Raw genomic sequence first — 17015 nt, 5'->3', positions numbered from 1 at the left:
TGCAACAGACAGCTGCAAAAAAAGCAGGAGGCTCTCCACAGAGATCCTTTCGGTTGAAAAAAGGACAGGAAAAAGAGGACTTTGCCCAAGATATCCTGAAACGGCAACCATTTCTTTGGAACTCTCCAGTCTTTGCCAGTCCAACAAGAAGGGCCCGCCCCCTGCATACAGACCCCTCCTCCTGCATCTGTTTTATGATTTCCGACTGCAAGTGAACAGAAGCAGCATCCATGCCAGGAGGAAGAGAACTTTAGGATGTGGACATGATTCCGCTCTTCTCGCTCTTCACTTTTAAGAACTCAGCCATACTGGAGAAATACTTCTGGTTGGCTTCGGCGACTTTCTTCTCAGCCGCTTGTGGATTCACGATCTCCAAACCCTTGGGGTGGGGGGAGGCAGACAGAAAGAGAAAATCAGTATCCAAGGGCAAGTTAAGGTAGCCCATAGCTTGCATATCTTGGACAGGAGTCAACTGCTTGCACCATGTTGCCTGGCAATGCAGGAGGGTAAAGACAAAACACCAAACACACAGATGTCATCTCTTTGAGAGTGACCTGCATCATACACAAGAAGCTACCTTATGGGAGGGGCCATGGCTCAGTGGCAGAGCATCTGCTTGATATGCAGAAGGTCCCAGGTTCAATCCCCGGCATCTCCAGTTAAAGGGACTAGGTAGGTAGGTGACATGAAAGACCCCTGCCTGAGATCCTGGAGAGCCGCTGCTGGTCTTGAGTAGACAAGACTGACTTTGATGGACCGAGGGTCTGATTCAGTATAAGGCAGCTTCATGTGTTCTCAATCAAACCCTTAGTCTATCAGTCAGTATTGTCTACTCAGACTGGCAGCGGCTCTCCAGAGTCTGAGAATTTTTTCACTTAGCGCCATATCCATCTAAATGGAAATGCCGGGGTTCGAACCTGGAAACTTCTGCATGCTAAGCAGATGCTCTTACCTCTGAGCCACAGCCCAACCCCTCTACAGACATCAAAAAGTGCAAAGCAGATCATAGTGATTCAGAGGTGTAAGACTGTGGGGGTTCCACCCTTCTGACTCACCCCTCCCAATGCCTTCTGTAAAGTATTTTTTCTCCTGTGCTAATGAGTGCGGAACATGCTGCAACCCACAACCCCCTCCCCCATCATGCTAGAGCTTGCTATCCCCTGGAAGACCTCAGTCTCTGTTACCGATCCTTAAAAAGTGACACACATGAACCCAACCACAGCACTTACCTGCAGCGGAGTGAAGGCCACACTGGAGGCAGTACCCGAGGAGCGGTCCCGGATGGTCGACTTCCCTCCATACACCATGCTCTGCTTTTGGAGTGTGCGCTGGGGGGGGGGAGGACAAAAAAGAGAGCCATCAGGGACTTTGCAACTGGTGCAGTGAAGAGACAGAGAAAAGTGAAGCCAATTCCAGGGTGAACAAGCAATTCAAATAGCTCTAGGAGGATTTCTTGCCTTCCCTAGTACTAGAGGCTGATTCACAGCCCCATTTCTGACCCACTCCCGACATCAAGCATCTCTCTTCTGCCTTGGGTTCCTAGTCACTCCAGAATATTCAGTCTCTGGTCACAGGCAGGCTTAGGGTTGCCGTTTTCATCTTAACATTAAGAGGAACTTTTCTTGTACTCTGCACAAACAGTCTAGTTACATTCATATTTGCGTACCCACTGTCAAACTAAGTAGAGACTGTTGTCTAAGATGATGTCAACTGAAGCTTCTGAGCAATGTTCAAGGTCGGCCTCCTGTGGAGTATCGGGCACTGGGAGACCCTGAGGAGCTTAAAGCAAAGGCAGGGTAGAGATACTCCACATAGTTACGCCACAGTTAGACTGGGGCCCTACTCAATACTGCAGTTAGTACAGGAAGTTAATCTAGCCCTGTGTGCGCAAGAGTGACGCTGTCTCGAGTATCAACAATGCCCATGCAAGCATAGCCAACCTTCACCAAGGCCTTGGTGCTACTACTATGTCACAGAACATAGGACTGGCAGTGCCGGGCACTCTCCTTCATCCAATCCCCGCTTGCTAACCTGCAAAGTCTTGGAGATGCGCGCCTTCGTGGCCTCGTTGACTTGAGTCTGGCGGACACGGCCGCTGCCTGATTTGCCCAGGTGGCCCAGGCTAAACCCAAGGTCTTCCTGGTAAGCATCCTCTTCAATCTGGAAAACAGAGGAAGAGGAGAAGGTGAGACAGGAGAGAAAGGAGTTGGGTATACACTGAAATGTTTTGGCACACGGTAGAAAAACCAACAAGACAAGAGCTTTGTCTTAAAAACGCATGTAAGGAATTGGACTACAAGGAGCCCCGTGGTGCAGAGTGGTAAGCTGCAGTACTGCAGTCCAAGCTCTGCTCACAACCTGAGTTCGATCCCAACAGAAGTTGATTTCAGGTAGCCGGCTCAAGGTTGACTCAGCCTTCCATCCTTCCAAGGTCAGTAAAATAAGTACCCAGCTTGCTGGGGGTAAAGGGAAGATGACTGGGGAAGGCACTGGCAAAACACCCCATAAACAAAGTCTGCCTAGGAAACGTCGGGATGTGACGTCACCCCAAGGCTCAGGAATGACCCAGTGCTTGCACAGGGGACCTTTACCTTTAAGGAATTGGACTAGCCAGACAAATGATAGAAATAGCAATTCAGAAGGGGGGGGGGAAACAAGCCAAACCAGTATCTTTTCTCCTCTTCTGGAGACACCTCTCCCTACACACTCATATATTGTGACAGGCTCTAACTAAGGGCTTTGGGAGACAGTATAACTCAATATCAAAGTATATTAGAACTTGAGTGGGGACAGATTTTTTGGAGATTTCCTTGTGGATTCAACTTTACGGTTCGATAAGACATTCCATCACTAAAAATGCAATCTGGCCTGAGTGAAAGGACTGCAGAAAACATCATGAGTTAAAAAGGCCCTCTTACTTACACCTGGTTTGGGTGATGTGCAAGCAAAACAAAACTACAGGAAGTGGCAACCTTAATATTGCAAATAAAATCAAGTTGCCTGTTCATTGCACCATCCCTCTAAACACCATTTACATATTCCTTCTCCCATACAGGCCTCCACGTCGGAGAAGTGGAAAGCCTACTTGTGTACAGCTATGTGCACCAACGGGACAAAGATGTGCACTGGCCAGAGGCACAATGGACATGCACACAGCAAAATGCGCCTACAACTTGAAGGACAGAAGAGCTTTCCTCCCACATGTGAGGCAGCCTTCCTGCATGTGTCCTGGATGCAGGAATGGAGCCCAGAAGTCCTGCTTCCTACTTCTTATTCTGCCAAAGGTTAGGCCACCATCCATTCCCCAAAGATAGTAGAGAAGTCCTCCACAAAAATACAATACACAACATATCTTACTTCTCCAAAACTCATCCGGTTTGCCTGCTTCCGTATCTCTGTCAAGCCGAGACGCTCCTTCATCTTACGATACCTGAAGGTATAAAAGCAGGCATTTTATTAAGAGAAAACAGAGACGAACAAGGTAACCTTTGGAATGGATGCAAGTTCAAGCCGGTGGAAGACAGCTGAGTCTTCCACCAGCTTGAACCCACAATTTGCTTTTTTACGCTTCACCTTTCCGCCACCCCCCAATGAGGACCCAAAGTAGTTTACAACTTTCTCCTCTCCTCCACAATCCTCACAACACCCCTTTGAGATAGGTTAGTCTGAGTATGTGTGACTGGCCCCAGGTCACCTGGCAGAGTGGGGATTTGAACCTGGGTATCCTAGATCCTACTCTGACACTTTAAGCACCTTTTTGGATCTCATATTGGTCAATGAAAGAATGTACATTGCAGTTGTTCATGTTTGTATTTATTGAATGTAAGTTTTTGTTTGTACTAGGAGTTTTATGCTTTTAATCTATAAGTGCACCTTATTAACATTTATATATTTGTAATTTACGATTTTTCAGCTCAACCTCTTTGGTTTGTAAACTTTAAGCACTATACCATACTGGCCCTCAGGGACCCTAGTGTTCTATGAAGAGAGAAATAAGGCTTCCTATTTTGATGCTTGAATATTAATTTAGATATTAGTCCCTGTAATTATTTCAGTTTTGAAGAAGAAAACAAAGTGCTGAAGAACAGCATGATGAATGGTAAAGGGTCCAGGAACAAATAAAAGCCAATGCAACAAATGCTAGAATTTATGAGAGCCAAATAAAACTGTACATCTCCCTTCCTCACACATGTGCTGGGGTTATCCAAGCTCTTACGCCCAACACTCAGTCCTGCCTCGTTTCCTTAACTGTCCCAGATCAGTCAGCTCTTCCCTTCAAGGCATTTCCTGTGCATCCCCCATACCTTCGGCCTCCACGTTTCTTTCTCTGTCCATCCAAAGGTGCTGGCAAAGGCTTCACTTGCTTAACGGGAGGAGGCTCCTGCCATTTGTCAAATTTCCTTTCAATCTCTTCCTTGAGATCATAACCAACCTGGATAGTAATGGAATGGGGTGTGTGTTTTGGTTACAGGAATAAGCCTCACCTCTCTCCTTTGTCTGTCCCATCCCATAGTCTTCCACCTCTGAAGGGATCAGGAACTGCAGCACCTTGGCCCCACCCAGCTTTAACAAGTCAATCCCCACCCCTGCCGGAGACACCCTCCACCCCCCAAAAAAATTCTTCTCCCCATGGCCCTGACAATTCCAACCTAGCTCACCTTTCCTATAAAATGGGTGAATTTTAGTTCCTAGGATTTTCCTTCTAGCCTCCCCACTGTTAAACACAGTCCCACCCCAGCCATACCTGTACACTTTTCAACTTCCCAGCTGCCCTCTGGCTTCTGCTCCTGCCCACAATGTACCAACTTCCTCACGCTGTACCGCTTACCTTATGCTGGCCATTGGCTATAACAATAAACAATACCACTTACCTTCCCCTCCGGGCTTTCGTGAAAACTGTCCACACGCGCCGCCAGTGTGCATTTTGCAGACACCAAGCGAGCAGCCTTCCTCCGCAGATCCTGCGAGGGGAAAATTAAATCGAACACCAGCTTGTTAATCACTGTGAAGGTGGTTACGAGCCAACAAACCAACTGGGCAGGGAAGGGAACTTCAGGACGGCACGTACCGGAGGCAACGACTGTACAATGTCACTGTGGTAGATGTAGCCAGTATGAGGCAGGACAGAAGTGCTGGAAAATCCAGACAGGGTCTTCCTCTGGGCTCCCAGAAGCATGATGTTACAGGCAGGCATCTTGGAGAGGTTTGTGAGGCCGCCGGCAATACCTTAGGAAGCAAAGAAAAAAAAGGATGAACAAGTCAAGACAAAGAGGCCAAGTTGCTTCCAGTTTTTAGACCACTCCTGGCATTTCCTTCCAGCAGAGACAAAACCCTACCGCAAATGCCTTTTTCTAAAACAGTCAAGTTGCTTTCGCATACATTGAATAATGCACTTTGCAACTGGATTTTACTGCATGAAATAGCAAAATCCACTTGCAAATGATCACTAAAGTGCATTGAAAATGGACTGAAAAGTGCATTGATCAGCATGTGTGAACGCACCCATGGTTTCACACAAGACGCCAGGCCCGTGTTGCCACCACCACCCATGCTAAATTCACACATATCTGATGAAAGCCAACTCCTTTGGAGTCTCACCCATGATCTTTGCAGCAGTGGAGGCTCCCACAATGATGGACAAGTTGGGAGCAATGAAGGACATGCGGGACTCCACGTACTCGTAGATGCGGTGCTTGGACTGATTCAGCTCCAGCGCCATGTCGCAGGCCTCCTCAATGCGCTCCAGTTCTTCCTCTGTTAACTGTTGCCTGCAGAGAAAGAAAGGCAACACTCAAGGCCAGCTATTCAGCCCTCGAGCTTCAGCTCACCATGTCCACATGTAGAAGACCAGAGAGATTTTTTAAAAGCCCTCGGTGGAATTCAATGCACTGTGATTTTTTCAGTCTCTTGCCCTATCAACCTTTAAGAACAGCCCCCCTGCCCAAAGACACTCCTTCAGGCTAACCCACAATACATCTGTCACAGAACCTGGCAGCTGCTTCTCACAGGGTTTATAACATTAACACTGGAAGCCTCTAGAGAAGCAGAAGTCAGCCTTAGCCCAATATGCACCCACTTCACCTCCAACTGGACTCCAGGCTAACACCCTCCAGTTGGCATCCAACCAATATGTTCTATACCCTTGAAGCACACTGTGATTTTGCCTCTTAAGGTCTGCAGAGCTGTAAGCTTCTGGGTTTTTTCAGTTGTGCTTTTCTCTCACGTAACCATCTCTCACCTTCCACCCGTGCTGTGCCTCACCCAAAATCTTGTATGTGCTTTGTCAAGAATAAGCATCTAACTCCAAAAGCCATAAACATCAGCAACAACTATTATTGGGAGCAACTGTCATCAGAATGTCAACGCATAACAGGAGGAGAATGAGCAGAGGAGCAGGGGAGCCCATCTGGGGAGGTTATCAAAAAGGGACTTGGAGAATGAGATGTCTGTATTTGAAATACCCCTGAAGGCTTGTAAGTCTTCCTTTTGAAAAGGAACACACCTCCGTGCCCGTGGGGAGTAGCAGCAATATTCGTAGACTTCCAAATAACAGGTAGCTCACATTATTAGTTGCCCCAAAATATGCTATAGAAGACCAATCTGATAATTTTAGACTCCTTTTCCTTCCCTTGCACAGACTAACAAACTACGCAAATTAACTTTGGAAAAAGGCCACCATTTGGGCCCTCCTGCCCCAAACACTGAACTCCTCCCACCATACAATTCTGTCATTCTCCACTTATTTCATTCCCCCAAGTTCCCATCTTACCCCTGGGTAGTGGATGCTGTGACGCTGACCACCATAATAGTGGCGTTGGTGAGGATCTGTTGAAGGTTTTCGTTGTTCTTGCATTTATCTAAGCTGTTGCCCAGCTCCTGCAAGTGACAAACATCTTAAACAGAAATAAGGGGATTTCTTGAAACAAGAGGTTGTTTTTTTTTAAAAAAAACACCCTCTGTGAACATATTAGGTTAGGAAGTACTGCAAACCTGTGCAACCGAAACTTCACTCAAGGGCAGTGGTTCCCAAAGTGGGCAGTACCACCCCCTGGGGGGCAGTGGGATTACCTAGGGGGGCACTAAGAGGCAAGGGGGCAGCAGGGGGGTGCTAGAGGTGGGCCCCTTCAACTGTGTTGTTCACTAATTTACAATGGATCGAGCTATGACAGCATGCTGGCAAATTTGGTGGAAACGATCAGAATTTTTTTTCCAGACTTTGAAGAGCTGGTATCACTGGATCAAGTTCATCAGTTTTGTTGAATAAATTTCAACTAAAAAGTTTTAATTTGATTTTTAATAGATGTGCAATTAATTGTTACTGTTTTGAAATTTAATTGTTCTTATCTTCTTTAGTGTGTCTTGAAAACCCCTGTTTTGAATAATGCTTTTTATAGGATAGGGTAGGGGGTGCTGGGGTTGAATTTGTGGAACCCAGGGGGCAGTAGCTCGAAAAGTTTGGGAATCACTGCTCTAGGGCCTCCCCCTGAAGAATTCTGGTTCCAAAAATTCAGACTGAGCCTTTGTAGAGAAACATGAAGGAAGGAGCATTAGCTCAGCAGTGGGGTACCGTCTTTGCCTGCATGAAGTCCAAGCTTCAACCCCTAGCACCCATATCCAAACCCAGCACTTTAGCTATTGCACTGAGATCTATCACTTCTTACTAAATAATAATGACAAAAATGCAGAAGACACTGAGGGGAACATTCTAACCTCTCTTAGTGCCTTTGTAATGAAGCAGATAGGTATGCAAGCTTTGAAAAGACTTCAAGTATTTCAAGGTAGTTTAGACAGACTTAAAATACTTCAAAACAGCCAATACCTTGACTGTTCGGATGTAGTCCAAAGCATTAGGGACAAGGGATTCCAGTTCCGGGAATCGCTTGGAGTATTTATCCCGGATAAACTTGTGAATAATGTCTGGGGAGAAATAGCAAAAAAGAGACCCATGAAGGCAGAAAGCAACCCAGGGTATCTTTACATTCCAGAGAACAAAAGCAAGCCACAAGGAAAATCCCAGCCCATACATTCTCTACTACTGATTGAAAGTAAACTTCTTCAGGAACTACTGATTGAAAGTAAACAGCCAGCATAGACAACTTTTTCTGGCACAGCAAGAGCTTCCATCAAAACAGCCAATGACCTGATGCACTCGGCACATGACACAGCATGAAGGGGAAGAGCTGTGGCTCAGTGGTAGAGCCTCTGCTTGGCATGCAGAAGGTCCCAGGTTCAATCCCCGGCATCTCCAGTTAAAGGGGCTAGGCAAGAAGGTAATGTGAAAGACCTCTGCCTGAGACCCTGGAGAGCCACTGCTGGTCAGAGTAGAAAGTACTGACTTTGATGGACCAAGGGTCTGATTCAGTATAAGGCAGCTTCATGTGTGTTCGTGATGTAGTGGTTAGAATGTCAGACTAGGATATCTGGGAGAATGAGGCTTTAACACCTATTCTGTCATGAACAGGTGATCTCACTGGCACGTCAGTTTCTCTTCCTCAGCGAATCGTTATTGGAAGAACAAAACGGAGAGAATGATCTTGTAAGCTTCTTTGAGTACCCGCTGGGGATAAAACAGAGGTATAAGTAATAATAAACCCTTCCCCATCTTAAATCCTCCTGCTTACTCAACTACACTCCCTCACTAGTGAACCCAGCCTCTCTCTTAATCTGCTAACCTTGTATCACTGAGCAGCGGCGGGTATAATGCCTCCAAATACTACACTGTTCTCCCCCACTCCACACAAAAAACAGGCAATTTGACCTTGCACTCACTCAGCTCATTCTCGATTTCCACTGTGAGATTATTGGCATCCACAATGACTCTGTATTCAGGAGCAGCCTCAACAGGGCCTAGAACTAGAAAGGGGGGGGAAGAGAAACAAAGTCAAAAACTATATAGGGGATGTAAAGTTAGGTGTATGTATGCTCTGCAGTGCAATGCAAAGCAGAACCTGCAGCAGGTGCCACGCGGAGGAAACGGGGAGGGAGGAGGGGCTGCGCAAAGATCTCTTTCAAGAGATGAACCAGAGTGGTTAGTTACCTTCGGATGCTTTGGGTTGTTTGCTGACGTATTCCTCAATCTTTACCAAGATTTCAGCAAACTGCACAGGAGACATGCAAAAAGATGGTTATCGCACCCTGAGACCACCTGCAACGTTAACCTGATGTCAGGCCCTCCTTTGTCCCCCTCAAAACATCTACTACAGGAATAGTTGACCAAAGCAGATCTTTAGAAGAGTTCCTTATTTCAGATCACCCCCACTAATCACACGAAGCTACATGCACACTATCCTCTGTGCACTGAGAAGTGGGACTACTGTATGCGGGGTCCTGTCTGCTCGCAGGCCCTGCTGTAGCGCATATTTCTGCAATTGTCGCCATCTGAATTATGAATTATTATTTCTGTAACATAATTGTTCTACCAGGCTTGTTTTCAACTGATTGTGATTAATTTGAACGTCATTTTATTATTTTTCATTATATTTTATTGTATTTATGATGTTGATGTGCTGTTAGCCGCTCTGAGCCCAGCTTTGCCGGGGTGGGCAGAATGTAAGAGCAAAAAATAATAAAGACACTGAATTTTTGCTCTGAAGATGTGTAAAGTAGGCTCTGTCTGAAAGGCTTTTGGCTTATTGTAATCCTTGAAGTTACACGGAGAAGACATAGATTTTACAGGTTCTTTTTTAACAACGTAACCCTCAGTGATAAGTTGAGGATTGTTCTATAGTACAGATCAAGACCACCATGTCCACATTTAGCAGTTCAGCTACAGAAATTCACCCCCACCAATAAATTTATCTAGTTGGCCAGTGCTGAGCTACACCACAAGGCATCCTGTACTCAAGCTTGTTTCTCTCACCATCTTGCTGTCCCAAAGCTTGGCAATACTCTTGACCGAATCCGTCGCCAGATCCATTTGCATCTCTTCTTGGACATCCTCAATGGTAGGCTCATCCTCCTCATCCACAAAGCTTCCATCCTCTTCCTCAGCTGCCTCCTCAAGGTCAGCCAAAAGCTCATCTGCCAAAGACATGGTGGATCAACCTGCAAAGGAGAAAGAATGACAAAGCAGAAAAACTTCCTTGGGTATCCACAATCTTGTTGATCTGGTACTTCCAACTGTTGCATGTTCTAGCAGACAGCAGCAATATCCAAGAAATCCCCAGAAAGTAAGACATTTATTAACACTAGACACCGATTCAGTGGACCCCTCAAATTGTTAGATCCCACCTGGCTCTTCTGCAGTTCTTGAAGAGTTTCCCTTTCTCTCCCTCAGCACTCAACTCTGAAGGAACCTCTCCCTTTCCCTCAGTGCTATCTCCTTCTACTGATATCCACCAACCTTAATATCCATGTCAGTTACCTTCCCAACCTAGCTCATTTGCCCAACCAACGTCCATTATTACTTCTGTTTCCACCTCCACCAAAAGAGCACTCTGTATCTACCAACAGGGCTGCCAGCTCCGGGTTGGGAAATACCTGGAGAGTTTTGTGGTGGAGCCTGAGGAGGGTGGAGTTTGGGTAGGGGAGGGACTTCAATGCCATAGAGACCAATTGCCAAAGAGGCCATTTTCTCCAATAGAACTGATTTCTATCGGCTGGAAATTAGTTGTAATAGAGGGAGATCTCCAGCTAGTACCTGGAGGTTAGCAACCCTATCTACTAACCTATCACATCATTCACCGCCTTTTTTCAAAAAGCATTTTAAGGACCCCCCCACCCAAACACGAACCGCCGCCTTCCAGCACGTCAGAATCTCCTTCTTACCAGCTGCTTCTATTCCTGCTTCGGCTGCTGCTCCCCTTCCGGGCCTTGACTATTAATAAACTTGACTTGGCTCCCCTTCAGCAAGCAGCCGCCGGCGGTCCCTCCGCTCTCCCGACAAACCAATTTCCTCTCTTTCCTCCTCTCAATAAATGCGCCACACACCGCCCGGCTCCGTCGCTCTCAAGGTCGTCATCAGAAAGCGCCTCCCGTACCGCCAAGGCGACAGCGGGGAACAAAACAGATTGGAACGCAGAACCACTTCCGGTTTTTCGTTTGCACGTCACGTGAATCGAGAAGACCGCTCTAGCCTTACGTATCGTAATGGTATCTTTTGAACTGGATGTGGCCCCCGCGCGCAGGCAAGTTCAATGAGGAACAGGAAGCGTTGAGGTTAGATTCGTTGGACTGGCGACTCCCTCCCCCTGGAGACATGATTTATATTACTTTTTAATAATTTTATTATTATATATTCAACCGCAGATACACAGGCTTCGCCCCGCCCATAGAGTCACACAGCTCCGCCTCACGGAAGTTTGCATTTCAGCTTGATTTTATTCGACGACCAGCTCGCTCCCTCACAACCAGCCGCGGCCCGGACCCGAGCGAGTCCCCACAGCCGACTTAAATCAACGCATCCGGTCTAGAAACGGAAATGGCTTCTTTCAACGGAAAGTATAGAGGGGTTTCACCGTAGAGAAAACCGAGGCCTGGAGCGGCACCAGTATGCGCCCATAGGGAGCCGTGGCCCAGATAGGATTTCAATTTTTACCAGAAGTTCAAGCAGTAAAAATAAAATTAAAAAATCCTCTTTTTTACAGACAAGGAGAACTTGAGGCGACGCAGCGTTGCTTTACTGCGCATGCGCCAACTTTCTCTCACCTCTGCTCTAGCCCCCCCGCCCCGTGTTTGGGTCATTGGAGAGCTCGGTAGAATGTCCAGGCTGGACGCCTACGTCACTGGAGCGCGACATTTTCCTCTTCGTGGCCTCTCCCCTCATTAGGCTGTGTTCGATGGGTTTAGCGCCATTGCGGTGGATGTGCGTACGTCATCAGCACAGGACGATCTGTCTGTTTTTGCATCCTTGGAGGAATCGTGGACATTGGTAAGGGTAATTCACAGTGGGTAGCCGTGTTAGTCGGTCTGCAGTAGTAGAAAAGGGCAAGAGTCCAGTAGCACCTTAAAGTCTAACAAAAATATTTTCTGGCAGGGGATGAGCTTTCGTGAGCCACAGCTCACTTCTTCAGATACAGCTAGAATGTGAATCCATCTGTCTTTAAATAGAGGAGAGTGAATTCAGACAAGCATTAGTATGTAAATGTTAACAGTATGTAAATGTGAATAGCAGGCGTGATGGGATTAGGTGTGGTATGCAGAAGAGTCTGTGATGTCCAGGGGAGAGATGGGTGTGGAGAAATCAGCATTGGTGGACATCACAGACTCTTCTGCATACCACACCTAATCCCATCACGCCTGCTATTCACATGTACATACTGTTAACATTTACATACTAATGCTTGTCTGAATTCACTCTCCTCTACTTAAAGACAGATGGATTCACATTCCAGCTGTATCTGAAGAAGTGAGCTGTGGCTCACGAAAGCTCATCCCCTGCCAGAAAATATTTTTGTTAGTCTTTAAGGTGCTACTGGACTCTTGCCCTTTTCTACAAATAAACTGTGTGCTAGTGATAGCCCTGTTCCCTCTGGGTTGGGGAATTCCTGGAGATTTGGGGATGGAGCCTGGGGAGGGCGGGATTTGTTGAAGGGGGTAGGGTTGCCATCCTCCAGGTACTAGCTGGAGATCTCCCTCTATTACAACTGATCTGTGGCTCACGAAAGCTCATACCCTACCAGAAAATATTTTTGTTAGTCTTTAAGGTGCTACTGGACTCTTGCCCTTTTCTACTATTGGTAAGGGTGCTATTAAAAGAGGGTTTGATGCTTGAAGGCCGCTTAGAGGCGACCTTGTTGCTTGTTCAGCTCTTCCCTTGGTGACTCGCCAGAACAAGAACCTGCTCATATTTCACAAACGTTGAGTATTTAACCAGGTCTGAGACACTCAGCTCAGTTCCTTCTTCTTCCGAAATTGTATTGTATGATAATTGTATTCATCGAGATAGCGAAAAGTTTGAAAGAACAAATAAATTAGGAATTAGCTCAAGGCTTCAGCAGTGTATACGTTCTCATTTTATGTTCAGATTGCTGATAGATTACATATCTTCCTCCTCAGGTAACATCTCCCCCCCCCATGGCACTTCTTTGGGTTAGATCACTCACTTCCTCTTAATTAGAAACTGGATTTCAAAATTTTACCAGGTTAAAAAAATTTTTTGGTAAGAAATAAACTCTCCTAGTGTACACAAAAATTTGGAAGATTTGAGTATTTGACATTGCTTGTACAAATGTGTAAAACATGAGTATGTACATATGTGGGGGGATTTTATTTTTTGCCGTCAAGTCACATCTGACTTACGGCAACCCCTGGTGGGGTTTTCAAGGCAAGAGACGTTCAGAGATGGTTTGCCATTGATTGCCTCCACGTCAAGACTCTGGTATTCCTTGGAGGTCTCCCATCCAAATACTTACCAGGGTTGACCCTGCTTAGCTTCTGAGATCTGATGACATCAGGCTAGCCTGGGCTATCTAGGTCAGAGCATGAAGGGATATAGGTAGACATATATTTCAGTAGCGGTGGTTTTTTAAAAAAAAATCCCTAGTGCCAAAACGCTACACTGGCCGCCCTATTTATTGATTGCTGCACTACAAATCCTTTATTTTTTTTTGCATTGTCCAATGTTGGGGAGATATTGGGAACTGTGTTCCTCTTTGAATAAGCTGTTGTCTCACTATTAGCCATTCAATGTAGGAGGGGGGAAGGCAGTGGAATAAATGGATGTCGCTTTCTTTCTTACTTTTCTTGCTCAGGAGTATGGCAGGTGTGGGGTTTGAAGAATTTTCAGTGCCTCCTGGCTCAGAGCTGGCCCTCCCTCCTCTTTTCGGTGGCAATATTCTTGAGAGTGAACTAGAGACAGAAGTGGAGTTTGCCGATGGGGGGCTGCAGGAGGAGGAGGAAGAGGAAGGAGTGTTGCGGCAGCAGGAAATGACACGACGCAAATGCCAGGCTCTTGCTCGGCGCTGCAAGGAATTAGAGCAGGTACTTATTTACATTTTCAATCCTTGGCATCTCCATTTGAAGCACCTCTGGTAGATGTTCTGAGGAGAAAGATCTTTCCTTGCCTGAAATCTTGGAGAGCCACCGTCCAACAGAGTAGACAATACTGCGCTAGATGGTTTGCTTTCTTCGTTACTCTATATGTTCTTATATGTAATTACTTTATTTACTGTGTTTACTTTGGTTGTATAATGTTGGGGTTTTAAAATTGATTTTTTTTTTAAATGTTTTTTATCAGAATTTGGAGAAAGGAAAGCTAGAACAAACTGCATTGCTGGGAATGATGTTCAGTAGGAGGAGGATTACAGGACATGAATAGAGAAGCGACGAATTATGCTGAATGAAAAGCCAAATGGTAGAGCTTATTAAGTGGAGACTGGGAATGGGGGCCATCAAGTGGATAGAGAGAAAAGGTAATAGAGAGTGAAACAGAGTGGGCTTTATCTGAGGCCGCACATGTGCTGTGGAATAGGCTTGGAATAGGCTTGTAAAACAGAGTTTTTTAGAAGAGCCTTTACTTTGTTAAGGTGATTGCTTCATGGGTGCCTTGAAAGACTGCAGTTGCTGGTTGCATTTTAAGATTTGCTACCAGCAGTTCTAATTTGATTACTCTTAGAATTATGCTATATTGTGCTGATTTTATTGTTGTTCCTCACCTTAGCTCCCAGTTATCTCGGAGTAAAAGGGTCTCATAGATGTTTTAAATAAATACAATTCTAATGTTTCCCTGTGAACTCTACTGATGATTGCAGGTGAATGAGAGGATGCTAAATCGGCTGCATCAGGTCCAGAGAATAACATTGAGGCTGAAACAAGAACGGAGGTGAGGAAATAGGTCAGGACTTGCTGTTTGTAGACCTCTTTGCTAGTAAGAAAATGGGTGGTGATGTAATTTCCTGAGCATGTCTTGGTTACATGCTTTTTCTTCCATTCAGGTCTCTCATGAGGGTGCTGGACTCCTATGGTGATGACTATAGACAGGGTCACCTTGATATAATCTTGGAGGTAAGAAATATTTGCTTCGAGATGCAAGAGGTCAGGTCTTAAGATGGCATCCCCTGTAATGCCCCATAACTGCTTCCCACCCCAAGCTTTTCACTGTGGCTTATTATAGGTGAAACTGTGTTAGAATGGACAGTTCCTGCTCAATAGTGTTCTCTTTTTAGGATGAAGGAAGTCACAGCATGGATGTCCCAACACTGGGCAACGCAGAAAATGAACCTCCTGAGAAAGAGACCCCCCGGCGCCTTCCAGGGCCTTTGACTGCCCAAGACGCTGAGAGCCCCTCGCCTACTGAGGGGCCAACCAATAAGAAGCGCCGGCGCCATGTGAGAGAGGAAAAGGAAGCAAGGTTGCGGCGAGCAGCACCCGCCTTGCTTCCCATGGAAGAGTTCCCAGTTCAGGTATTGGAGAACATGTCCACTTTCATGGTCTTGATAGATAGCCGTATGACCCTAGCTTCCCAGGTGTTGCTTCAGGAATGTCTCCTGAGGCCATGGCAGCCAGTCACAGGGTCTGGGTTGTCTGCAGCGTAGAGATCAGCAACACACAGCGTGCTGTCTGGCAGATCCTGGGTTTAATCTTTAAAGCAAATGTCTAGCCCTGTGATAGTGGCTTGGAGGCCACATGGCTCTTAGCATAATACCCACGGCTCTTGAGAGCCAGCGTGGTGTAGTGGTTAAGAGTGGTGGTTTGGAGCGGTGGACTCTGATCTGGAGAACTGGGTTTTATTCCCCACTCCTGAACATGAGGTGGACACTAATCTGGTGAACCGGATTTGTTTCCCCACTCCTATGCATGAAGCCAGCTGGGTGACCTTGGGCTAGTCACAGCTCTCTTGGAGCTCTAACTGCGTTTTTTGTGCTGCCAGGAATCTTTTCTGATAGTTTCAAATGTTCTATCTTGCAATCTCCTTACTGATTGAAATGTTTTATCATTGTACTTATAATCCACCTTGAGTCCCCATGAGAAAGGGAGAGGCCTGGAGGCTTCTTGTGATCAGCCACTGTGGTAGCCGTTTTGTGGATTTTACGGTGATAACCACTACATGTATCAAAATCCAAAAGTGCCCATAGGCTCAAGAAGGTTGAAGAACCTTGGTGTAGCCTTTCTGATTGATTTTTTTTTTAAAGTATGGATACACCCTTATGGCTCTTCATCATCTGTCTTCTGGCTGGAAAAGCCTGTTTCCAATTTTTTTCCAATAAACTAAGAAACACATACAAGTGTGTGATCTAGCTGTAGAATATAAGGCTAGGTGATGCACAGAGCCAGAGAATGTTTCAGACAACCATGTTTTGGGTTTTGTAACTGCAGATAAAAACTGAAGAAGATTTCCACTGTGAGCAAGAAGATGTGCTAGCATCTACCTGGCAGCAGTCTAGTCCCCGGGACAAGTTACTTCATTATCCCAAGTTTTCTAGCCCTGGAGCCTGTTCGGATTTTGACTGAAGCTGGACCTTTCAGTGGCCACTCATGAAACCTCTAGGGGAGATTTTGTATACCTGCACGTCAGTTGCCTTTTCCTGACCACTCGGTTGTCCAGTGAACATTGTCTAAGGGTGCACCTGTTCGTTTTTAAGGGAAAGAAACAAATGGGCCATGAAGCTTTTATCCTATCGGAACAGACAGAGTTGCTTAGAGGAAGTCTGGATGAAGACAATGAACTGCATTACATTTATGAAACGATAAAACTCAACAGTCGATGTATAATGAATTATTTAAACCAGTACGTATTAAAATGTGAATGGATTCTGCTTCTGGTGTACAGCTTAATATTGGGCATGCGGAGAGAATGGATTAGTTAGGAGTTAACATTTTTGAGTCTTAACTTGGTGGGGAAATAAGTGTTAAACTTCACACTGTTACTTTTCTAGGATCTGAGAGACATACTGAATTTATTACAGCTGTGCAAGGCGCTTAAAAGCCCTACCCTGGCAGTGCCTGTGTATTTTCCAGCTTACTGTTGTAACCCTAAGGACCAGAAACTTGCTTTTAAAAATTTGTTCTTTGAAAGAGAGTCTGCAAAATGCAGTCCTGAATGAGGGACGCTTGCGAGCATCATAAGAACATAAGAA

At 45.8% G+C, this 17015-nt stretch overlaps 2 protein-coding genes across 2 annotated transcripts; one reads left to right on the top strand and one right to left on the bottom strand.

The window, feature by feature from the left end:
• Positions 1–230: 230 nt before the first annotated feature.
• On the bottom strand, positions 231–10041 carry PRPF31 (pre-mRNA processing factor 31). The gene is made up of 13 exons (XM_056863214.1): positions 9860–10041; positions 9038–9098; positions 8770–8853; positions 7820–7917; positions 6770–6876; positions 5599–5768; positions 5069–5226; positions 4872–4961; positions 4305–4432; positions 3358–3430; positions 2032–2160; positions 1230–1328; positions 231–379 (listed from the first exon to the last, which is right to left on the bottom strand). The coding sequence occupies exons 1-13, from the start codon at positions 10031–10033 to the stop codon at positions 251–253; spliced, it is 1500 nt and encodes a 499-aa protein (XP_056719192.1). The 5' UTR covers positions 10034–10041; the 3' UTR covers positions 231–250.
• Positions 10042–11786: 1745 nt separating this feature from the next.
• TFPT (TCF3 fusion partner) lies at positions 11787–16447 on the top strand. Its single transcript, XM_056863600.1, has 6 exons — positions 11787–11869; positions 13692–13920; positions 14691–14761; positions 14874–14943; positions 15105–15341; positions 16255–16447. Exons 1-6 carry the CDS (start codon positions 11802–11804, stop codon positions 16387–16389), a joined length of 810 nt encoding a protein of 269 aa, XP_056719578.1. The 5' UTR covers positions 11787–11801; the 3' UTR covers positions 16390–16447.
• Positions 16448–17015: the final 568 nt, after the last annotated feature.

This window comes from Euleptes europaea, chromosome 18 (genome assembly GCF_029931775.1).
Source record: "Euleptes europaea isolate rEulEur1 chromosome 18, rEulEur1.hap1, whole genome shotgun sequence".
Taxonomy (NCBI): domain Eukaryota; kingdom Metazoa; phylum Chordata; class Lepidosauria; order Squamata; family Sphaerodactylidae; genus Euleptes; species Euleptes europaea.
The sequence above is the reverse complement of the archived record's forward strand: the minus strand, read 5'-3'. Positions and strand labels throughout refer to the sequence as shown.

Excerpts from the sequence above, each read along its gene's own strand:
- PRPF31 (XM_056863214.1), bottom strand. The coding sequence starts at position 10,033 with ATGTCTTTGGCAGATGAGCTTTTGGCTGACCTTGAGGAGGCAGCTGAG. Across the intron at positions 5,227-5,598 it reads CACTGCTGCAAAGATCATGG|GTATTGCCGGCGGCCTCACA; the intron begins GTGAGACTCCAA and ends TTGCTTCCTAAG. Across the intron at positions 4,962-5,068 it reads TTGTACAGTCGTTGCCTCCG|GATCTGCGGAGGAAGGCTGC; the intron begins GTACGTGCCGTC and ends TTCCCCTCGCAG.
- TFPT (XM_056863600.1), top strand. The coding sequence starts at position 11,802 with ATGTGCGTACGTCATCAGCACAGGACGATCTGTCTGTTTTTGCATCCT. Across the intron at positions 11,870-13,691 it reads TGGAGGAATCGTGGACATTG|GAGTATGGCAGGTGTGGGGT; the intron begins GTAAGGGTAATT and ends TTTCTTGCTCAG. Across the intron at positions 15,342-16,254 it reads TGGAAGAGTTCCCAGTTCAG|ATAAAAACTGAAGAAGATTT; the intron begins GTATTGGAGAAC and ends TTGTAACTGCAG.